General features: G+C 42.4%; 1 protein-coding gene across 12 annotated transcripts in view; it reads left to right on the top strand.

Moving 5' to 3' along the window:
* The window catches only part of mpdz (multiple PDZ domain crumbs cell polarity complex component), a 266,727-nt gene that overhangs the window by 71,388 nt on the left and 169,828 nt on the right, over nt 1-25,511 (top strand). For all 12 annotated transcript variants that reach the window (XM_080188518.1, XM_080188525.1, XM_080188521.1 and 9 more), the window contains exons 9-14: nt 336-450; nt 8,052-8,140; nt 8,977-9,172; nt 9,633-9,746; nt 17,050-17,129; nt 24,422-24,568. In XM_080188518.1, coding sequence (XP_080044644.1) covers nt 336-450; nt 8,052-8,140; nt 8,977-9,172; nt 9,633-9,746; nt 17,050-17,129; nt 24,422-24,568 — 741 coding nt within the window. The remainder of the gene's footprint in view (nt 1-335; nt 451-8,051; nt 8,141-8,976; nt 9,173-9,632; nt 9,747-17,049; nt 17,130-24,421; nt 24,569-25,511) is intronic.

Raw genomic sequence — 25,511 nt, 5'->3', positions numbered from 1 at the left:
CAGCAGGTCTGCAATACCTTTAGACAGAGGAACAGAGATCATTTTTCAGGTTGATGACTTTTCGTTAGAATTGTTACACTTGGCATTCAGTAGTGCACATTTTGTTCTGATGAAAAGTCATTGACCTGAAAGGTGAACTCTTTCTCCGTAGGTGCCACGGGTTCTGTTGAGTATTTCTAGCAGGTCCTATTTTAATGTCAAATTTTCAGTGTCTGCAGTATTTTTCATTGGACTAAGTAATTATAGCATAATCGTATTGTATTTGGAGGGTGAAATTAGTTGGACTAGAGAATATAGTTTAAATATTGTACTTAAGATATATATTTTTTAATTAGCCTGAACCAGTTTGCTATCAGGATGTGGATGGTGAAGTATTTGATGTGGAGCTCACAAAAGATGTCCATGGACTAGGCATAACTATCGCTGGTTATGTTGGAGACAAAAATTTAGGTACTGCAATATTTTTTATGACTGTTTCTATATATTGATCCTGTTTCCTGCTTTCTTACAATTTCCACAAAAACCTTGATTGCAATCCTCTGTTTAGTGTGATTTTTCTATCTTGTTTATTTTGTGATAAAGAAGTTGATAAAGAAGGGTAGGAGAAACTATGAAGCTGGGCTAGCGCTTAATATAAAAAAGGATAGCAAGAGTTTTTATAAATATATAAAAAGGAAGAGGCTGGCTAGGGTGAATGTTGGTCCTTTAGAGGATGAGAAAGGGGACCTAGTGGTAGGGGATGGGGATATGGCTAAGGTATTGAATAACTTTTTTGTTTCTGTCTTCACGGAGGAGGACGTGAATAATTTGCCGGGTGTTAGTGATGGAAAGGTGGTAGGACTGGAGGGTCTTAATGACATTACTGTTACTAGAGAGGCGGTGCTCGACAGACTAGAGGGGGCTGATTGTGGACAAGTCCCCAGGACCGGATGGAATGCATCCGAGGGATCTGAAAGAAATGGCGGAGGTGATAGTGGATGCCTTGGTGGTTATTTTCCAGACGTCGCTGGATTCCGGGGAAGTGCCGGAGGATTGGAAAACGGCTAATGTTACGCCGTTGTTTAAGAAGGGTGCCAGGCAAAAGGTGGGGAATTATAGGCCGGTTAGTTTAACGTCTGTGGTAGGTAAAATGTTAGAATCCGTCATTAAGGAGGAAATTGCGAGGCATCTTGAAGGGAATTGCTTGATAGAGCAGACGCAGCATGGTTTCATTAAAGGGAAGTCGTGTCTGACAAATTTACTGGAGTTCTATGAGGATGTGTCTAGGGCGGTGGATAGAGGAGAGCCGGTGGATGTGGTCTTTCTGGATTTTCAGAAGGCGTTTGACAAAGTACCTCACAAGAGGTTATTGCAGAAGGTCGAGGGACATGGAGTTGGGGGTAGGGTGTTAGCGTGGATAGAGGATTGGTTGTCAAATAGGAGGCAGAGAGTTGGGGGTCAACGGGTGCTATTCGGATTGGCGGTTGGTGACTAGTGGAGTGCCCCAGGGGTCGGTGCTGGGGCCTCAGCTTTTTACCATTTATATAGATGATCTGGAGGAGGGAACCGAGTGTAGAGTGTCGAAATTTGCTGATGACACCAAGATTGGTGGAACGGCAAATTGTGCGGAGGGTGTGGAGAGTCTGCAGAAGGATCTAGATAGGCTGGGCGAATGGGCCAGGAAATGGCAAATGGAATTTAATGTTGGCAAGTGTGAGGTGGTCCACTTTGATAGGAATAATGGTAGGAAGGACTATTACTTACGTGGCAAAAAACTGCAGCAGGCGATGGTGCAGAGGGACCTCGGGGTCCTTGTGCATGTCGCAAAAACCCAGCTTGCAGGTGCAGCATGTGGTCAGGAAGGTGAATGGGATGCTGGCCTTCATAGCGAGGGGGATTGAATATAAAAGTAGGGAGGTCTTGCTGCAGCTGTATAGGGCATTGGTGAGGCCGCAGCTGGAGTACTGTGTGCAGTTTTGGGAGCCGCACCTGCGCAAGGATATTTTGGCCTTGGAGGGAGTGCAGAGGAGGTTTACTAGGCTGATACCGGAGTTGAGGAGGTTGAGCTATGAGGAGAGGCTGAATAAACTAGGCTTGTACTCGTTAGAGTTTAGAAGAATGAGGGGAGATCTCATTGAGACGTATAAGATGATGAATGGGATGGATAGGATAGAGGTGGAGAGACTCTTCCCGCTCAAAAAAGACAGTAGGACCAGGGGGCACAGCCTCAAGATAAAGGGGGGGCGGTTTAGAACGGAGTTGAGGAGGAACTTCTTCACTCAAAGGGTGGTGAATCTCTGGAATTCTCTGCCCGTTGAAGTGGTGGAGGCTGCCTCACTAAATATTTTTAAGACACGGGTTGATGGGTTTTTGATAAGCGAGGGGATTAAGGGTTATGGGGAGAGGGCGGGAAAGTGGAACTGAGCCACGACAGATCAGCCATGATCTTATTGAATGGCGGAGCAGGCTCGAAGGGCTAGATGGCCTACTCCTGCTCCTATTTCTTATGTTCTTATGATGATTATTACACTAACAAGGTGTCTGTGTTGAAGTGGAACGCTTTAATTTGGTTTTCACATTTTGCCAATAATATTTGGTATTTTTTGGTAATGCATCTCCACATCCAGGCAAGTAAGGAATTATTCTTCACGTTCCTGACCTCAGGGCCATCGAGGTTTACAGCATAGAAACTGACCCTTTGTTCCAACTTGTCCATGCCGCCCAGCTTTTACCATTAAAGCTAGTCCCAATTGCCTACATTTGGCTTATATCTCTCTATACCAATCTTATTCATGTAACTGTCTAAATGCTTTCTAAAAGACAAAATTATATCTGTCTGAACTACTACCTCTGGCAGCTTGTTCCAGACACTCCCCAGCACTGTAGAAAAAATTCCCCCGGACTCTGTTTTTATCTCTCCCCTCTCACCTTAAACCTATGCCCTTCGTTTTAGACTCCCCTACCTTTGAGAGAAGATGTTGACTATCTACCTTATTTGTTTCCCGCCATTCTTATATAGACCTTTATAAGATCACCCCTAAGCCTCCTAAGCTCCAGGAAAAACCTCCCAGTCTATCCAGCCTCTCCTTATAACTCAAACCATCAAGTCCCAGAAACATCCTGGTTTATCTTTTCTGCACTTGCTCTAGTTTAATAATATCCTATCTATAATGGGATGACCAGAACTGTACACAGTTGTTGCAAATGTGGCCTTACCAATGTCTTGTAGAAGGCATCCCAACTCCTGTATTCAGTGTCCTGACCAATGAAACCAACCATACCGAATGCCTTCTTCACCACCCTATCCACCCATGATTCCACTTTCAAGGACCCATGGACTTATCCCCCTAGATCTCTTTGTTCTATAACTCTCCCCAATGCCCTACCATTAACTGAGTAAGTCCTGCCCTGGCTCAGTCTTCCAAAATGCATCACTTCGCATTTATCAAAATTAAATTCCATGTGCCATTCATCAGCCCACTGGCCCAATTGATCAAGATCCCGTTGCAATCCCAGATAACTTTTTTCACTGCACTATGCTATCAATCTTGGTGTCATCTGCAAACTTACTAACCACGCCTCCTAAATTCTCATCCAAATCATAAATGACAAATAACAGTAGACGCAGCAGTGATCCCTGAGGCACACTTCCAGTCCCAGGCCTCCAGTTTAAAAAACGATCCTCTACAACCATCTTCTGTCTTCTGTCATCAAGTCAATTTTGTATCCATTTTGGCTTCCTAATTCTGGATCCTTATGCGGCAACCTACCATGTGGTATCTTGTCAAAGGCCTTGCTAAAGTCCATGTTGACAATGTCAATTGCACTGCCCTCATCTACCTTTTTGGTTACCCCTTCAAAAAGCTCAATTTCATGCGACATGATTTTCCACTCACAAAGCCATGATGGTTGTCCGTAATGAATCCTTGCCTCTCTAAATGCCTATAGATCCTGTTTCTCAGAATACCTTCTAACAAATTACCCTCCACAGACATTAGGCTCACCGGCCTGTAGTTCCCAGGCTTTTCCCTGCAGCCCTGCTAAAACAAAGGCACAACATTTGCCACCCTCCAATCTTCAGGCACCTCATTTGTGACTGTCGATGATTCAAATATCTGTGCTAGGGGACCCGCAATTTTCTCCCTAGCCTCCCATAATGTCCTGAGGTACACTTTACCAGGTCTTGGAGATTTATCTACCTTGATGCACTTTAAGACTTCCAGCACCTCCTTCACTGTAGTATGTGCACTCCTCAAGACATCAGTATTTATTTCCCCAAGTTCCCTAACATCTATGTCTTTCTCAACAGTAAATACTGATGAGAAATATTCTTTAGGATCTCATTGTCTTAGGTTTAAGTAAATTTGCACAATTAGCTGGAACAGCTGTAAGTGGTTTGGCCTGGAATGCTATCTTGTGCATCTGTTGCTGAGATTAGTCATCTCTAACAAGCACACCATCTTTATTTTCGTTAGGTATGACTGCAGTCAGGAGATTTTACACCTGATGCCTATTGATTTTGCCATCTGTTTCATCACATCATGTGCAGTGAATTGGCTGCAGCCTGACATCTGCGGAACGGGATTTGTTATTGTTAATGAGAAATCTATCAATCTCTGCTTTAAACATACTTGATGACTGAACTTCCACAGCCCTCTGGGGTGAAGAATTCCAAACATTCACGATCATCTGTGAAGAAATTTCCTCTCATCTCGGTCCTAACTAGCATGCCCATTATTTTCAAGTTGTGTCCGTTGCCTCTAGATTCCCCTGCCAAGGAAAACATCTAACCTGTTCTACCCTGTCTATACAATTCAGTGTTTTGTAGGTTTCAATGAGATCACCTTTCATTCTTCGAAATTCTAGAGAATACAGGCCCAGTTTGCCCAATCTCTCTAAGACAGTCCGTCCATCCCCGGAGCAAGTCTGGTGAACCTTCATTGCACTCCTTTTATGGCAATAATTTCCTTTCTGAGGTAAGGGAATCGAAACTGCACTCAGTATTCCAGATGTGGTGTAATCAAGCACCTATACAACTGAAGCAAGATCTCACTACTACTGTACTCGGATCCTCTTGTGGTAAAGGGCAACATACCATTAGCCTTCCTAATAGCCTATTTCATCTGTTTGTTAGTCTTAAGTGACTTATGGACAAGGATACCCAAGTCCTTGCACATCCACATTTTTTCATTTCTTGACACCCAAGTTCTTGTATATCCACATTTTCTTACCATTTATTAAATGCTTTCCATATCTGTTCCTTCTACCAAAATGGATTAGCTCACATTTTTCCACATTATATTCCTTCTGACATGTTCTTGCCCACCCACTATACTTGTTTAAATCCTCTTGTAGCTGTTTTACATCTTCCTCACGACACACATTCCTGCCTTGCTTTGTATCATCTGCAAACTTGAAGATATTATATTTAGTACCCAAATCAAATCATTGATTTATGTTGTGACTAACTGAGGCTCATGTGCTGATCCTTGCGTTACTGCACTAGCCATAGCTTGCCGATGTGAGAATGAAAATAAATGGGTCATTCTCTGTTCTCTGCTTGTTGGCCAATCCTCAACCCATAATAGTATGTTGCCTCCTAACCCATGTGTTTTTATTTTGCTAATTAACCTCGTATGGGGTCCTTCAGCAAAAGCCTCCTGATACTCCAAGTTTATTATGCCCATCAACTCTTTTTTATCAATCTTGTTAGTGACATCTTCAAAAAACTCCCAACAAATTCATCAAACATGATTTTCCATTTGTAAATTCATGCTGATTATGCCTAATTAGATCATGATTGTCCAAGTGTCTATTCACCACATGCTTTATAATACATTCCAGCATTTTCCCTATTACTGATATAAGGCTAACAGGTCTGTAGTTCCCTGTGTTCTCTCTCCCTTCCTTAAATAATAGGGTGATATTTGCTACCTTCCAAACTTCAGGAATTTTGGAAGATGATCACCAATGCATCCACTATCTCTGTTGCATCCTCTTTCAACACTCTAGGATGCTTAATATCAGGTCTAGGGGATTTATCAACTTTCAGTCCCATTAATTTCTCCAATACAACCTCCTTCTTTATGCTAATTTCCTTCAACTATGCATTCTCCCTAGTCCTTTGCATCTGGGGGATTTCCTGTATCTTCCTTCGTGAAAACAGACACAAAGTAATCACTTAACTTTTCTGCCATTTCTTGATTCTGCATAATAAATTATTCCGACTCTGCCTGCCATGGATTCACATTTTCTTAACCAAACTCTTTATACGTACCTATGGAAGCTTTTAAAGTCAGTTTTTACATTTTGCTAGATTGCATTCTTATTCTATTTTCTCTTTCTTTATCAATTTCTTGACTTAGCTTTTCTATATTCTAATCCTTTGGTTTACTGTTATTTCTGGCAACTTTATAAGCCTCTTCTTTTGATCTTATTTAACCTCTAACTCCCTTCGCCAGCCATGGTTGCTTTATTGAGCTTTTGCACCTGATGTATAGATGCTATATAGTATATAATAGTTACTTGAAGACTATCGATTGCCTATGCACATACATTAAAAGGTATGACTCTGCATAGGTGCATAGGAAATTATGAGGTGGATTGGAAACATACATTTAAAAGGTATGACTGTTTCCAATCCACCTCAGCCAATTTGTCCCCCATGCCTTCATAATTTCTTTTATTTAACTTGAACACTTTGACTTCAGATTGAACTTCCTCAATACTTTCAAACATAACATAAAATTCTATCATAGTCAGCTGGATTGGTAAGGGAAAGGTCAAGATTTTCCTCCTTCTTCGTCATATGTCCAGTCTGGCAAATTATCCTTAAGGACTCGGACAGTTCAGTCTTTATGGTGCTGAAGAGCCACTGTTGATGATGAATGTAGAAGCGCCCACCAAGAGTACATTCTGCGCTCTTTTTACCTTCACTGCTGCCTCCCAAGTGATGTTCAGTGTAGATATGTCCAGTCTGGCAAATTATCCTTAAGGACTCGGACAGTTCAGTCTTTATGGTGCTGAAGAGCCACTGTTGATGATGAATGTAGAAGCGCCCACCAAGAGTACATTCTGCGCTCTTTTTACCTTCACTGCTGCCTCCCAAGTGATGTTCAGTGTAGATGAATACTGATTCATCAGTTGAGAGGGGACATTCAGCGTTCATCAGCAGGAAGTGTCCCTGCTTCTATTTATCAGGTGCATAAGATCAGAGTCAATACTAAGGGGCCCCAATGCCAATCTCTTCTGACTGTATATTCATGTGCTGTTACATGTTAGTTCTGTCCTATGGGTTAGACAGAATATATCCATGGATGGTGAGGGAAAGGTAGGGGCTGTGAATTATGTATTTCTTGAAATATTTTTATGACATTCCTAAACTTTGCTCAAAGCAAAATATCTCAGTTCCTGAAAACTTGAAATAAAATGAGCAAGTGTTCTTTTGGATAAATATTTTCTGCTTTCATTCCAGAGCTTTACAGTTACCTTGCTAGATGAAAGTTTGAAAGTTATTTACATGACACTTTATCATTGGGTCATATTTTTCTCCATTAAGTAATAATTTGAGGGAGGCAGATTTAGTAGTGTCAAACAAATAAAAACTTGTGTTGCCTTAGCATGAGTTTCCTTATGAAGTAACCTTGTGTCCAACAAAAGAGAAATGAACATGGAAACAGATTTATGAATAACCACTGGTCTTTTTTGTTCACTTCATTTGTGACATATTATTTTCTTTAATGCTGTTTAGTGTTCTGGTAAAAAGAAAATCATCTGCTTCTGAAAGCATTATTAAAATCAGAAACTAGCCAGTTTATGTTTTATTGTAAGTAAAGGAGTTGGTTTTGCATGACAAGTTGGTGTTTTATTATCTTAGTATTTACATTTTATTAAAATCTCATTGGTGATATTGAAATTATATTTTTTCATCTTTACATTGGGCTGAACTACACAGTAAAGTGATACTATTATGATCTGAATTGGATCTTATGCCAAATGAGCTGCTAATTAACAGTCACTGTTATCTAAGTATGAATTTTTTGAGATTTGTATGGATGTGTTCATACTTGCAGAGCCTTCTGGTATCTTTGTGAAAAGCATCACTCAAGGAAGTGCAGTTGAACAGGATGGAAGAATACATGTTGGTGACCAGATAATAGCTGTACGTATAATCCTGAATAACCTCTTCTATAGGGAAAAAAATTTCTGCCTTCCTTTAGATACACTGCAGGAAATATAATAGTGGAAAAATGGTCACGTAGTTCCTTTACCTAATGCTTACCATCCAAGGGAAGAACATAATGGGCAAAATTCTACCCAAAAAATTCTTAAGCGTTGAATTTGCAGGAAAACAGGAGTAGTTCACGATGTTTTTTTTCAGACTAGAATCTCCCACACTCTGCACTGCAGAGACCACCAGTGTGAATATTATTAGATTTCTGGGGGTGGGGCCTATTCTGGCCTGGTAGGCTGAAAGCAGCAGGCATGTGCATTGGCTCTGAACTGACAGCCTCCCGATTGCTGGCCAGTCCCACAACTTCGGCACTGCTGACCGACTTCTCCTCTGTCCCCGTCCCATGTCCTACTAGTATTACCATCCCAGGGTCATCCTCAATCTGTCCCAGACTGACCTGGTCCCCCCTGCCAACCCCACGCTGGTGGTTTCTGCAGTGCAAAGTGTGGGAGATTCCCCCCCCTCCAATATATTTAAATGTTGTTCTTTTCGTGTCCAAAAATTGCCTATCCTTTAACCTGTTCTGAAAACTTAACATATGGGTATTTTTAACAAAGCAGTCTTGATGTCATGAAAGCTGATGTTATTACAATATTGACCCATAATTATGTTACAATTTGAAAACCTATAAATCAGAAAGCAGAATTTCTTTGCCTGTCACGGCAGCTAGCTAAGCCGTCCTCTTTTGGAAGACTACCATTTCACAATGGTCTTCTATTTAATCCTAATTTGGGCAATGTAGTCCGAATGTGTTTCCTTTTCAGGTGGATGGAACAAATATTCAAGGTTTTACTAACCAGCAAGCAGTGGAAATGTTGCGCCATACAGGCCAAATTGTGGGTCTTATTTTAATGAGGAGAGGACTCAAACCAGAATCTTTGACACAGCCTGAGGGTAAAGATGAAATAAAACCTGAGAATGGTGGAGACAACCTCACAATAGATGACAAACCGGCATCAGGTACATTGGTGGTCCCTGCATGCATCGTGTATTTAATTTACTAATGCTTCAGTTCATGTTTTACGTTGTATTTGAAAAGTGCTTAAAAATGCTGTTATGTTTTATTACACTGATGTTTATCATAATCCAACTGAAGTGATTGAAGCGGTTTTACAGCATTGCGGGGTCAGCAATAGGGAGGCCAGCAAACAAGGGGCCACTGTGCAGGCACTGATCACATTGACAGAATGGCACATGCGCAGTGGCCCGCTCAATGCTGTGCTGCCAGCCTCCCTGGTGGAAATAGGCCCTGCCCTCTGAATTCTGGAGTGAATCATGCTAGTGCACTGAGCAGTTCTTCTTTGAAGTCTTACTGAAAAAAACAGTGTGATTTACTCTAGTTTTCACACGAATTGGACGCTTAGAATTTTTTTGGGAGAATTGCACCCATTGTTTACTTTCATGTTTATGATCGCTGTAGCAACCTCAGCAATGACTGAAAAATCACCAGGACTGGGAAACAGGAATTCAAATGCTGCCCCCACTAATGAGCAAGAAATTGACGTGGAAAGTGAGGCCAAGTTCACAGTAGCAGGTAAATATTGTCCTAGTAAAAAGTGTTTTTAAAAGCAAATATCACTATTTTCAGGTCTTTATGTAAGATTTTCTCTAAATTTTGCATCACTAAATCTATTTGAATCTGCTGTCCTTTGGAAGTAGAGTCTTACAGTCAGATTTTTAGTTCTAAATATTGAATGACTTGGGAATTGTAGCTGAAAAACCCTCTCAGTGTATGCCAGCAACTAAAATATGGCAGGTACAGCCTCTCTTTTATAGAAGGCAAACCCTTAACACAACAAGAAGAGCTTTAAACCTACACCTGGTTTATTTTACCTGAAATACATGACAAAACAGTTAACAGCTCGGGGAAAAAAAGTATATAACATGCCTTCGTAACAAATGATGGAAAATGCATCCTACTATTTCTACTAATGTATTCTTACTTCTTTAGCTAGGTTTTTCAAACTAAATGTGTTCGGATTTTCAATTTTCTGCTGCCTTGTACCCAAAGTGGGAAGGGTTGAGAGAGAAGTGGAAAGGGAGAGAAACTTGTCCCTTGCCTTGAATGCTGTACACAAACACAATGGGGAGATATTGTCCTGCATTGCCCCTGAGGTAAAAGTACACTACCAACCATATTGGGAAGGGAGACAAAAAAGGCAAGTTTTATCCAGTGAAAAGTAGGTGCAAAACTATTTGTATATGAAAATAAAAGGGCTAAAACCTCTTTCAGGCCTTCTCAACAATTTTGGACCCTGTTTTGATTTGATTTGATTTATTATTGTCACATGTATAAATCAAGTCGAATCTAAACAGGTCCAAAATTAGACCCTGTCCAATTAGCACCCTGTTAGGTGTATCACCTTAAGCCAGCACTTGTTGCATTCAGGGAGACAAACTCTAAAAACAAGTTCAAAAATATACATGTATACTCATCACAATGAGTTCTCAGAGCTGCAATCCACAATATTTGACTTATAGCACGTCCCATCCAGATCTCCCTCCCTCTAGACGCCAAGCACCAGGAACTTTAATCCATCTTGCTGGTAATCACACCTTCCTGAGTCATGACTGCAAGTCCAACAACCCTAGTTTCCCTTCCTGATGCCTGACAGCAGTTCCAAAGACCCCAATCTTCCTTCTCCACTCCCAGCTGAAAGGCCAATGATTCCACTTTCATCAAATCCTTACTGCAAGCTCTTCTAATTGCATACCAAGATTTTAGATTACCCTTCTCAATTTCCAGAAACAAGCCTAATGGCTTTGCTTTCCTTTCTTGATCACGAACTGCAAGCTCAAGAACCATGATGTCCTTTTCCTGCTCCTGACTACAAGCCTAAGGACCCTGCTCAACCCTATATATGAGCACTTAATAGATGCCAACTGTGCATGATTTCCCAATCTTTGATTTTTAAAAATTTATTTGTGGGACATGGGTGTCACTGGCTGGCTAGCATTTATTGCTCATCCCTACTTGCCCTTGAGAAGGCGGTTGTGAGCTGACGCCTTGGATCGCTGCAGTCCATGTGCTGTGGGTTGACCCACAATGTCATTCGGGAGGAAATTCCAGAATTTTGTGGAATGGCAATATGTTTCCAAGTCAAAATGGTGAGTGACTTGGAAGGGAACTTGCAGATAGTTGTGTTCTTATTTATCTGCTGCCGTTGTTCTTCTAGATAGAAGTGGTTGTGGGTTTGGAAGCTGCTGTCTAAGGATTTTTGGTGTATCACTGCAGTGCATCTTGTAGATAATATTGCTACTAGCATCAGTGGTGGAGGGAGTGGATACTTGTAAATGTGGTGCCAATCAAGCAGGCTGCTTAGTCCTGGATGGTGTCAAGCTTCTTGAGTGTTGCTGGAGCTGCACCCATCCAGGCAAGTGAGGAGTATTCCATTACACTTCTGACTTGTATCTTGCAGATGGTGGAAAGACTTTGAAGAGTCAGGAGTTCAGTTACTTGCCACAGTTTTCAAGCCTCTGACCTGCTCTTTTGGTTACTGTGTTTATATGATGAGTCCAGTTCAGTTTCTGGTCAATAGTAACCCCAAGGTTGCTGACTCTATCTACAACTTCTATTGTATCTCCAATGCCTGGCATTTAACTTAACCACTTTCTTGGTGCCACTCAGTTAACTTGGAAATTTTGGACCACTTAACTATGTGACCACTTATTGTAGTGTTATCTTGGGTCTAAAGTGGTCTGTTCCCAATAACCTGGAATCCTCTGATCACATGATTTTTTGGAGTATCTTGTGGAAAAGATTTTGCCAGGATATTTTGTTGAGACGTCCTGTAAATGGTACACATTGCTGTCACTGTGCTCTGGTGGACAAAAGAGTGCATATTTCAAGTGGTGGTTGGATGCCAATCAAACAGGCTTCTTATCCAGGATGGTATAGAACTTTTTGAGGGTCTTTAAGAACAGGCAAGTGGCAAGTAATTCACCATATGTCTGACCTGTACTCAAGAAATGGTGGACACCTTTGATATTACAATCCCTTTGGAATCTATAAGTGACAAATTTACAAACAGCGCTCCCAAATTTCACTTTTTTGTGTCTTTCACTTCAACACAAGTCAGAGTCAAAGTAAGTTAATCATAAATTAACAGGCAATTCACAGACAGTAAGAAATATAAATTACACATGGATTAGCAGATACGAAGAGACAATCACTGAAATTCAGTCCATTCCCCCTGTACGGTCCCCTACATCAGCCACATAATTTTTCCAATCAGAATTCCAGTCCCTTTCCTTCAGGAATTTAATTGATTCTCCACAGGCATTGACTTTCGCATAAACAGGATTTGCCTAAGTAGTTTTTCTTGTATGATGCACTTCTTGCTGGAACCTTCTCAACTCTCAGCTCCAGTCAGGTGGGGTGTGTGGATCTTCCAGAATCACCTTTACCTCTGCATTGTATGGCTGGTTCTGGGCAACCAGTCACTTGCAATTGAATGAAACAACGGCAGGAGTCTACTTCCAAACTGCTCAAGAATTCATCTCTGTGACTTGGCATGCTTGACCACTCCACCTCTGTTTTTCCTTTGTGTCTGTATGCCTATGGTATCTGTATTTTAACTTCTTTACTGCTTGTACTGCGTTTAGGTCAGAGGTTGCAATGTCACGTGGACAAGTATTTTAGATTATTGAAAAATAACTGATCAACTGCGATCTTGGGTTCATGTCGCACTATCTGTAACCCCCATGACTTGCCTGAGCTTGCAACATCTCATTTACTGTCCTGCCTGGAGACAATACACATCTCTTTAACCTATGCCTAGTGCTATCTCCACTTACATTGTCTGCACCTTTAAGACTTGAATAGCTGTAAAGACTTACAATCTAATCAGTATTCTGTAAACTGTGTGTGCCTTTATATGCCCTTCTCTGCTCAGAACTTTCCACACACCTGACGAAGGAACAGCATTTCTGGAAGCTTGTGGGTTTACTATCAAATAAACTAGTTGGACTTTAACCTGGTGTTGTGAGACTTCTTACTGTCCAAATCAAAGGCCATTGTATTGACAAATCAGGAGGTGAGTTACTCACTACAGAAATCCCAGCCTGTGACTTTGTCTTGTAGCCATAACATTTACATGGATGTTTCAGTTCAGTTTTTGGTCAGTGGTAAACCCCAAGATCACAGAATCCCTATAGTACCAATGGAAGCCATTCGGCCCATCAAGTCTACACCAACTCTCCAACAGAGCATCTTTCCCAGGTCTACCACCTGCAACCTCATGTCCCCCTAACCTACATATTTTGGGACACTAAGGGATAATTTAGCATAGCCAGTTCACCTAATCTGCACATCTTTGTACTGTCAAGGAAACCAGTGCAGATAGAGGGATGTTCAGACTCCATAGTCACCCAAGGTTAGATTTGAACCTGGGTTCATAACCTTGTGAGGAGCAGTGGTAACCAAAATGCCGCAGAGATGATGAGAATTTCAGTGGTGATATGATTCATGGGCTAGTAATTGATCTTATTGTATTTGCCCTGTCTTTTTGGACAGGATATAACCTGGGCAGTCTTCCACATTGTCAGGTAAATGCGAATGTTGCAGCTGTAGTGGAACAGCTTGCCTTGTTCTGGAGCACAGGTCTTCAGTATTGCTGCCAGGTGTTGTCTAGGCATTGCTGCATCCAACACTTCTCATCGTTTCTTGATTTGATATATGGAGTGAACTAAATAGGCTGAAAACTGGCATCTGTGATTCTGAGGACCTCAGGAGGCAGCTCCGATGGAAGCACTTCTGGTTGAATGCAGTTGCAAATGTTCAGCCTTGCCTTTTGCACAGAGGTCATGTCTCCAGTTGATTACGACCCTTTCTCAGCTAATGAATCAGTACTCCTCCATTTTAAACTCCATTTTGAAGGAGCAGTGGAGGTTCAAGGGCAGAGGACATAATCTGAGTCAGAGACTTCAATGATCAACATAAAGAATAGCTCACGAGCACCATTACTAATCTAGTTGGCAGAGTCCTGAAGGACATATCTGCCAAATTGAGCCTGCGGCAGATAGAGAGGTGACCAGCAAGAGTGGAAAACATACTTACTAGACTGGTTCTCGACAAACTACCTGTCACATATACCAGTCCATGACAAAGTGGTTAGGAATGACCATCATATATATGACACTGTCAATCATGGTTTGTGACACTACCGTCTTCCTAATTGAACAGATTCTGAACAGATTCTAACACTTCAAAACTGGGCATTCATTTGGCATTAAGGGCCATCAGTAGCAGCAGAATTGTATTTAACTATAATCTACAGTTTCATGTCCCAGCATCTATCACTCTGCCATGATCATTAGACTAAAGGATCAACCCTGGTTCAAGAAGCATGCAGGAAAGCATGTTAGGAGCAGCATTGAGGTCGGGGGCGATTCCATTCCCATTCTCTTCCTGCACCTGTTTCCACTGCTAGTAATTCTCAGGATATGGCGATGCCGGCATTGGACTGGGGTAAGCGCAGTAAGAAGTCTCACAACACTAGGTTAAAGTCCAACAAGTTTATTTGGCAGCACTAGCTTTCGGAGCCTCAAGCTCCTTCTTCAGGTGAGTGAGGACTTGTGTTCAGAAACAGGGTATATAAAGACACAAACTCAATTTACAAGATAATAGTTGGAATGCGAGTCTTTACAGGTAATCTCAGAACAGGGTGCTTGTCTTGCCAGGTGCTTATGGCTTCAGGGCCACCACTCCACATCATGTCTGGCTGACTAGGTGTCTCTCCCACTCTTACCATGAGCTATTAGCATGTTGGAAGAACTTACAGATTGACACACTTAACCTTTGGACCATGTTATGTATGCATTATGTATGCACCTTCCTTGATTATCATTTTCTGGGCTGGGATCCGAACATGGAGCTTCTGGTTCAGAGGCAGGATGCTACACACTACACCACAGGATTTCCTCTGGTTGCAAGGGTGAGGGAATGCTACATTAGAAATCGGAAGACTAAGGAGGCTGCCAGGTGGCAAGGTACGCAAGGTGGGAGGCCTATCTCCGGGCTCTGGTACTGTCTCCAAATTATTTTTTAAAAAAAGTAAAATATGAAACATCCATCCACCCCTCAAACAATTCCCATACTTGTTCCATGCCAACCCATTTCCCACCCTACCCACCGCTCTTTTGTCATTACACCAACCATGCCAATTCACCCAGTATCTACAATGGGCAGACCTCAGCACCCATATAGAGATGAAACAAAATTAAGTTAATTAAATAAAGTTCAAATGATCTATTGCATTTTTAAATTATATTGAAAAAATATCTCATTCATTAAAAAAAAGTTACTACATTTGCATTTCTTCCACTACATGCAGCCTTATAACATTAAATAATTCAGTCAAGTGCACATTCCATTGTAATAACAAGTTTTGGAATTTGTGCTGGTACTTCAAAGAATCTGTAACTCACGAAGCTGTCCGTCAAGCTGTGTAGTGACAGGCCACTCTACTGTGACAGTTGATGGTTGTGAAATGAGTCATCCATCAGTAACGCCTTATGGGAAGTTCTAAGGTTTATGTCGACAAACAATGAAATAGAAAGCAAAGATGTTTTCAAAACTCCAGACATTTTTTCCAGATTTAAAGGCAGGACTTTTAAATGCCTTGTCAGCTTCAAAGCAACTCATTTTTGCAGATGGTTTTGACAATTCCTCATGACACTTTTGGCAGGTTCTCTTGACACTTTTGACAGTTGATTTTGACATATGCTGTCAAAATGAGCTTGACAGTTAATGGATTTATACAATTCTTTCTGCATTTCCATGCCTACTTTTAACAGTTTCCAAGGGTAACATACCTCCTCCAGAGGGCATCTGGCCTCTACAAAGTGGTATCTGACTTACCCAAGATGTCCTAGGACCAGATCCAAAGAGTTCCTATATCTCTGCAAAGGGGGTCCTTGGCTTTCCAAGCAAATCCATGAAGTTAAGACTCGCTATAAGAGGAATTTGCCTGGGTATCCAGTCTTGTATTCAGCCAATCACAGCAAACACAAAGACTTGCAAAAGATAGTATGCTATTAAAGATGTTTTATTTCATCAATATGTTTTAGGAGAGCAATGTACAGAGGATTCTAACCTCTCTCTGATGCTTCCACCTGATCTCCTAGGGGGTCCAATTGCCCTCCCCCTCTTTCCTCCCAGCTCCCAGAAGGTGAGACGCTAGTGTAATTTGCAGTTAGAGTGAAACACTATGGCAGTAGGGGGCAAGGGGAGATGCTAGCAGCCCTGGAGAATTCAGTCCCGGGCTGCTAATTACATTTAAGCTTATATTAGAAAAAGGTTAAAATTACTTACCTGGTCTTCCTGCCAGTTTCCAGTGTGGATCTGATGTCACTAGAAATCTGGCACTGGGAGATGCAGACACAGTGGGAACACATGCATGGATCCCACGCATGCCTGGCCGTGAGATTCTCCCACTCAGCTGCGCTAGAAAATTAGCATGACGGGTTGGGAGAATTGCCCCTGCAGTTTCAGAATAAGGGGTAGACCATTTAAGATTGGGACGAGGAGGAATTTCTTCACTCTTGGAGTGGTGAATATTTGGAATTCTCTATACCAGAAACCTATAGAAGCCCAATAATTGCGCATGTTCAAGACAGATAGTAATAGATTCTGACATCAAGGGATCTTGGGAGAAAATAGCATTGATGTAGATGATCAACCATGATCTGCTTGAATGGTGGTGATCAGCCTCAACAGGGTGCATGGCTTACTCCGGATCCTGTGTTCCTCTGAAGGTTTCTCTTTAATAATTGTGTCAATCTGAAGCATAAGTGAAATAAGCATTATTTGTTTTGTTAATCCTCCATCATTCCAGGATTTCAGCTCAGCTCATCAGAAGAGGAAAGTCTTTGTGTTAAATGGCAGGAGATTCTTGGAGCTAACTATGAAATTGTGGTATGTAAATGTGTTATTTGTTAGTTAGTTCCTGGATACAATAAACTGATGTAATACTGTCAAACTATCTCAAACTTTTTTTCACATAAACTTTTTATATGTGCACAATAACTTTAACTTTGATTAACTTTGGGCATGAAATTGTTTGACATCAGTGACATGAAACAGGTTCATAGCAAACTGGTTTTTCACTATACCAGTTTTTATTTTCCATTGGTTTGAGAAAATATTGCCAAAGATTTTAATTTCAAACTAAGTGAGATGAAGGAACAAGTGTGTTCTGTGATGTTTATGTGGTCCCATAAAGGGGATGTTGATCCCCTCTCTGAGAACTAACATTTCACCACTGAGGAGTACCTCCCTTTATAATCTGTTTAAAAAGTGTGTGAGAAATGGCTCTTGCTCTTCAGCAAGTTTTAGTGGTTAAATCAAAATAACTACCTGAGACACACTCTGTAAAATCAACAAGTAACACTTTATTTATCTATCTAACAGTGAACAGGTTAACTAAACTATCAACAGACCAAATAAAATACTATTCTAATAGAATGCTGTTTCACAGGACCTGGGTTCGATTCCCAGTTTGGGTCACTCTGTGAGGAGTTTGCACATTCTCCCCATATCTGTGTGGGTTTCCTCCGAGTGCTCTGGTTTCCTCCCGCATTCTGAAAGATGTGCTGATTAGGTGTACCCGAACCAGCTGAACTATGGCGACTAGGGGAATTTCACAGTAACTTCATTACAGTGTTAATGTAAGCCTCACTTGTGACAAATAAATAAATAAACTTTTTAGATAAATACAATCCCACTTATTAACAAATAAAAATAGAATTTTTAGTCACACTCAAAATACAAATAGGTTTGTTATCTTCCGGAATCTTCTGTCTTCTTTCTTCCTTCTGAAATCTCTGACTTCTTATGCTATCTTCACTATCAAGATGAGGCTTTCTTTAAAGACCTAAATGCAGCTATGTGGCGAAAAACTGCAGCATGGAACGGTGCAGAGGGGCCTCGGGGTCCTTGTGCATGAGTCGCAAAAACCCAGCCTGCAGGTGCAGCAGGTGGTCAGGAAGGCGAATGGGATGCTGGCCTTCATAGCGAGGGGGATTGAATATAAAAGTAGGGAGGTCTTGCTGCAACTGTACAGGGCACTGGTGAGGCCGCAGCGGGAGTACTGTGTGCAGTTTTGGTTGCCGCACTTATGCAAGGATATTTTGGCCTTGGAGGGAGTGCAGAGGAGGTTTACTAGGTTGATACCGGAGTTGAGGGGGTTCAACTATGAGGAGAGGCTGAATAAACTAGGCTTGTACTTGCTCGAGTTTAGAAGAATGAGGGGAGATCTCATTGAGACGTATAAGATGATGAATGGGATGGATAGGATAGAGGTGCAGAGGCTCTTCCCGCTCAGAAAGGACAGTAGGACTAGAGGGCACAGCGTCAAGATAAAGGGGGGGCGGTTTAGAACGGAGTTGAGGAGGAACTTCTTCACTCAAAGGGTGATGAATCTCTGGAATTCTCTGCCCGTTGAAGTGGTGGAGGCTGCCTCGCTAAATATATTTAAGACACGGGTTGATAGGTTTTTGATAGGCAAGGGGATTAAGGGTTATGGGGAGAGGGCGGGAATGTGGAACTGTGCCACGACAGATCAGCCATGATCTTATTGAATGGCGGGGCAGGCTCGAAGAGCTAGATGGCCTACTCCTGCTTCTATTTCTTATGTTCTATGAGAGCCAGCCAGTTTCTCACTCTCTCTGAGAGCTGAACAAAGCTGTCATTTGGCATGTTCTTTTACATAAGAACATAAGAAATAGGAGCACGAGTAGGCCATCTAGCCCCTCGAGCCTGCCCCACCATTCAGCAAGATCTTGGCTGATCTGTCGTGTCTCAGTTCCACATTCCCGCCCTCTCCCCATAACCCTTAATCCCCTTGCCTATCAAAACCTATCAACCCGTGTCTTAAAAATATTTAGCGAGGCAGCCTCCACCACCTCAACGGGCAGAGAATTCCAGAGAAGAAGTTCCTCCTCAACTCCGTTCTAAACCGGCCCCCCTTTATCTTGAGGCTGTGCCCTCTAGTCCTACTGTCCTTTCTGAGCAGGAAGAGCCTCTCCACCTCTATCCTAGCCATCCCTTCATCATCTTATATGTCTCAATGAGATCTCCCCTCATTCTTCTAAACTCTAACGAATACAAGCCTAGTTTATTCAGCCTCTCCTCACAGTTCAACCCCCTCAACTCCGGTATCAGCCTAGTAAACCTCCTCTGCACTCCCTCCAAGGCCAAAATATCCTTGCGTAAGTGCGGCGACCAAAACTGCACACATTACTCCAGCTGCGGCCTCACCAGTGCCCTATACAGCTGCAGCAAGACCTCCCTACTTTCATATTCAATCCCCCTCGCTATGAAGGCCAGCATCCCATTTGCCTTCCTGACCACCTGCTGCACCTGCAAACTGGGTTTTTGCGACTCATGCACAAGGACCCCGAGTTCCCTCTGCACCATCGCCTGCTGCAGTTTTTCGCCCCGTAAGTAATAGTCCTTCCTACCATTATTCCTACCAAAGTGGACCACCTCGCACTTGCCAACATTAAATTCCATTTGCCATTTCCTGGCCCATTCGCCCAGCCTATCTAGATCCTTCTGCAGACTCTCCACACCCTCCGCACAATTTGCCGTTCCACCAATCTTGGTGTCATCAGCAAATTTCGACACCCTACACTCGGTTCCCTCCTCCAGATCATCTATATAAATGGTAAATAGCTGAGGCCCCAGCACTGACCCCTGGGGCACTCCACTAGTCACCAACCGCCAATCCGAATAGCACCCATTGACCCCCACTTTCTGCCTCCTATTTGACAGCCAATCCTCTATCCATGCTAACACCCTACCCCCAACTCCATGCCCCCTGACCTTCTGTAATAACCTCTTGTGAGGCACCTTGTCAAACGCCTTCTGAAAATCAAGAAAGACCACATCCACCGGCTCTCCTCTATCCACCGCCCTAGACACATCCTCACAGAACTCCAATAAATTCGTCAGACACGACTTCCCTTTAACGAAACCGTGCTGCGTCTGCTCTATCAAACAATTCTCCTCAAGATGCCTCGCTATTTTCTCCTTGATCACGGATTCTAACATTTTACCTACAACCGACGTTAAACTAACCGGCCTATAATTCCCTGCCTTTTGCCTGCCACCCTTCTTAAACAACGGCGTAACATTAGCCGTTTTCCAATCTTCCGGCACTTCCCCGGAATCCAGCGACGTTTGGAAAATAATCACCAAGGCATCCACTATCTCCTCCGTCATTTCTTTCAGAACCCTTGGATGCATTCCATCCGGTCCTGGGGACTTGTCCACAGTCAGTCCCTCCAGTCTGTCGAGCACCGCCTCTCTAGTAACAATAATGTCATTCAGGCCCTCCACTCCTACCATCTTTCCATCGCTAACACCCGGCAAATTATTCACGTCCTCCTCCGTGAAGACCGAAACAAAAAAGTTACTCAAGGCCTCAGCCATTTCCCCATCCCCTACCACTAAGTCCCCCCTCTCATCCTCTAAGGGTCCAATGTTCACCCTAGCCAGCCTCTTCCTTTTTATATATTTATAAAAACTCTTGCTATCTTTTTTTACATTAAGCGCTAGCCCAGCTTCATAGTTTATCCTACCCTTCTTTATCAACTTCTTTGTCATTCTTTGTTGACATTTAAACCTCTCCCAATCCTCTTCTCGCCCACTACTCTTAGCTACTCTAAACGCATCCGCTTTTAATTTAACACTTTCCTTTACCTCCTTCGTTATCCACGGCTGATTATCTCTCCTCCTACTATCCTTTTTAACCATCAGAATAAATTTCTGCTGAGCACCAAGAAAGATCTCCTTAAAGATCCTCCACTGTTCCTCAGCAGACCTACCTTCCAACGTACTCCCCCAATCAACATTTGCCAATTCCTCTCTCATCCTACCGTACTCCCCTCTGTTCAAACAAAGGACACATGTCCGGGAACCCATTTCTCCTCCTCCATCTGCACCAGAAACTCCACCATACGATGATGACTCTTCCCAAGAGGATCCTTCGCCACAAGGTCCCTAATTCTACTCGCCTCATTACATAACATCAGATCCAAGATAGCTCGCTCGCTCCCTCGTCGGCTCCAACACACACTGTTCAAGGAAACTATCCCGGCAGCATTCCAAGAACAACTCTTCAAGCCTACCGCGTCCAACATGGGTTGACCAATCAATATGTAGATTGAAATCCCCCATAATTATCGCCGTTCCATTCCTGCATGCCGCATTTATTTGCACGTTAACAGCCTGCCCCACCTCGAGATCAGTATTCGGGGGCCTATAAATGACACCCACCAGCGTCTTCCTCCCTTTGCTGTTCCTAATCTCCACCCACAACGATTCCCCTTTTTGCTCTTTGGCTCCTATATCATCCCTTACTACCACCCGGATGCTATCCTTAATCAGCAGAGCTACGCGCCCCCCCCTTTTTCCTCCTGCCTATCCTTCCTAAACGCTTGATACCCCTAGACATTCAGCTCCCAGTCCCTGTCACCTTGCAGCCACGTCTCTGTAATGGCCACCAGATCGTATCCATTTGTGCTGATCTGCGCCACCAGCTCATCCACTTTATTCTGAATGCTTCGTGCATTCAGATAAAGTGTCTTCACCCCAGCCTTCACCTGGACCCTATTTGCCAGAACGCCACCAACCATACTCACGCCCCCTACTCCCTTTATTATTGGGACATCCTTGGCCTCTTCCCTTACCTGTACCCTCTCCTTAACTTTAGACCCCGTAATGTCACCTACCCTCGCACCCTCCCCCCCAATTAGTTTAAAGCCCTATCTACAGTCCTATTTACACGATTAGGCAGGACTCTGGTCCCAGCACGGTTCAGACCAACCCCATCCCACCTGAACAGGTCCCACCTACCCCAATACTGATGCCAATGCCCCATAAATTCAAACCCATTCCTCCCACACCCATCCCTGAGCCACCCATTCACTTCCTTAATCTTATCAACCCTGCAGCCCGTCTGCACTCGGTTCAGGCAGTAGTCCAGAGATGACCACCTTGTCGGTTCTACTTTTTAATTCCATTCCCAGCTTTTCATACTCCCTCCCCAGATCCTCAGTTTGCATTTTGCCTATGTCGTTGGCACCCACGTGTACTACAACGACCGGATTCTCACCCTCCCACTCCAGGTTCCTCTGCAGCCCAGATACGACATCCTGGACCCGAGCACCAGGCAGACAACACACCCTTCTGTGCACTTTGTCATTGTGACAAAGGACAGTGTCAATACCCTTAACCACTCTATCCCCAATTACTACTACGTTCCTTTTCACCTTCTCTTTGTCTACGTCCTGTGTCTGCATCACTGTACTGTCTGCAGTTTGCTCACCAAGCTCACAGCCCTCGTTCTCGTCCACACTGGAAGCAAGAACCTCAAACCTGTTATGCAGATTGAGAGGCTGAGGCATTTGGTCCCCACCCTCCTTCCTCCGGTCCCCACCCTCCTTCCTTCCTTTTCTCTCCTCCAGCTTGCCATTGCACTTCTCTCTCTCTCTCTCTCTCTCTGTCTCTCTCTCTTCTCCCCCCCCCCCCCCCCCCCCAGGTCTCTTATGCCCCTTGCTGACTTGGCACCATTCCCTCAATAGGATTGGTTTACAGATTAAAAGCAAATTACTGCAGATGCTGGAATCTGATACCAAAAGAATGCTGGAAAATCTCATCGGTTCAGGAGAGAAAAGAGCTGATGTTTCAAGTCCAGATGACCGCAAAGTGTTTACAGATTACAAAATAACAAATTCTAATCTAATAGGCTGCTATTATCCAAATGCCTCGTTTAAACTGATTGGGCAAACTTCAAAAATAGCCTGCTGAATGGCAACACTGCTGCCTAGCCTCTCAATATAATGTTTCAATCTGTGTGTATTGGATATGCACTTGCATTTTCCTTTTTTGTTGAAACTCTAAGTAGAGAAAAAGAAACTACCTTTTAAACAGACCATGCAATTTTACAACTCTTAGCATTTTACAGCTTTTTAAAATAATTTTACAAACAACAACTTCACAACAGTGAAAAGAAGATCAGGTTTAATGAAAAGTCATTTGCCAATTCACTATAAGCCTGTTTCATGCTGCTGAAATAATCCAATTTCACCCCCATTGTTTTTGATCCCCATGACATTTTCCATTCTTCAGTCCCCAACTCAGTCCTCTCCCTGGTTACTGTCTAGTGTGTTCTACTTGATTATAAATGAGCTTTTGATCACATACCTCCTTCTTCACCGACAGTTACCTCTGTTGCATTGTTTGTCTCCACCTGTGCCTTAACTCATCTGCTGCTGAAACACTTGTTAGTATTTTGCTATATCTGGGTTCAGTTATTCCAGTACTCTGCTGGCTGGCCTCTTGCCTTTCATCCTTCATAAACTTAAACTGATCCAAAATTCTGTTGTATGCATTCTAACTCATGCCATATCCCGTAGACCCAGAATCCCTGTGCCTGTTGACTTATGTTATCTGCCTACCTGGCAATAGTTTGATTTTAAAACTCTTGACCTTTTCAGATCCTTCCGTGGCCTTGTCTTTCCCTATCTCTTTAACCTCCTTCAGACTTAAAACCCTTCCAGGTCTTTGTGCTTCTCTAACTCTGGCCACTTGTGCACCTTATATTTTAATCATTCCATCGTTTGCAGTCATGTCTTCAGCTGCCTGTGTCCGAGGTCTGGAATTCCCTCCTCGGTTTCTCCAAAGCTCAACCTCTCCTCCTTTAAAATACTTCTTAAAGCTTCTTTAACTACACTTTTGGTTATCTGCCCCAATACCTCTGCTCGTTATCAACTTTTATTTATACATATTCCTGTCAAGTACCTTGCAATGTTTTCCTGTACATTAATCTTACTCTGTAAATGCATGCTGTTGGGGATCATATGTGGCTTATGTTAACTGAATTTTCAAAACCGTCAATAGATGAATTTAGTAATCAGAGGCATTCTTTAAAAGAACAAGGAATTTTCAAAGATTTCAAAATTCATAGGAAGGTTAGAAATATAAGACTTGGATGAAAGTAAATTATATATATTAGACATTAGGGAAGTGAAGAGATGTCTAAATTCTGATCATCAACCAATTTGGTTGCATAGCACAGACAGTTAGCTGCGCAATGTTCTAACACTACAACTTGTATGGCACTAGCTACATCCAAGTGTTATTTTTTGGCATGGAAATTCTTAATAGATTACAGTTAGGTTGTGCCATACTTCTATTTTCAGGTGACTCAAGTAACAAAGTTCAGTGAAAGCAGTGGCCTGGGCATAAGTTTGGAAGCCACAGTTGGGCATCATTATATTCGTTCCATCCTCCCTGAGGGACCTGTAGGACGTAATGGAAAACTGTATAGTGGAGATGAGCTATTAGAGGTAAGTTTAAATTTGGCCAATTACATTGTTCAGACAACCTGTTTGCACGGATGTAATATTTATCAAACTCTTTCCTCTAGAAAGTGTCTGAAAGTTCATCATCTCTTCTTCACCACCTTGTGGGGGGAAACAGTGGATGCAATATTATTTTCTTTCACATTCCTTAATTCCATTTTTGCCCAAATCTATTTGTGTCATAGAGGTTTACAATACAGAAACAGACCCTTTGGCTCAACTAGTCCATGCTGCACAGTTTTTACCAGTAAGCTATTCTCAATTGCCCACATTTGGCCCATATCCCTCAATACCTATCTTACCCATGTAACTGTCTAGATGCTTTTTAAAAGACAAAATTGTATCTGCCTCTACTACTACCTCTGGCAGCTTGTTCCAGACATTCACCAGCCTTTGTGTGAAAAAATTGCCCCACTTTTTTTATCTCTCCCCTATCACCTTAAACCTATGTCCTGTAGTTTTAGATTCCCCTTTTTGGGAAAAGATGTTGACTATCTACCTTATCTATGCCCCTCATTATTATTATATAGACCTAAATCTATAATTATCTTAATCTTTGCATAATATCACAAACTGAATATCCACAAATGATTGAATAATGAATTCTAAGGATTCGCAACCCTTGAGATGAAAATATTTCTCCACGTCTCAATCCTAAATGAACAAACCTTTATCCTTATGCTGTGACCCTTAATTCAGGGATGTCAGCATCTATCCTGTCAAACCTATTAAGAATTTTAGACATTTCCTACCTCAGGTAAAGAGACCAAAACAGTGCATAGTATTAGCTGATTTAAAATTCCCTTCCACATCACACTTCCCCAAATATAACTTAACCTGCCACTTTCTTGCTCAATCACTTAACTGATCTCTATCCCTTTGCAGTTGCTTTATTTCTTCTTCCTCTGTATCATCAGAGGAAGTGTAT

The sequence above is a fragment of the Carcharhinus amblyrhynchos genome, chromosome 5, assembly GCF_965287045.1.
Source record: "Carcharhinus amblyrhynchos chromosome 5, sCarAmb.v2.hapA, whole genome shotgun sequence".
NCBI classification, from domain to species: domain Eukaryota; kingdom Metazoa; phylum Chordata; class Chondrichthyes; order Carcharhiniformes; family Carcharhinidae; genus Carcharhinus; species Carcharhinus amblyrhynchos.
The sequence above is the reverse complement of the archived record's forward strand: the minus strand, read 5'-3'. Positions and strand labels throughout refer to the sequence as shown.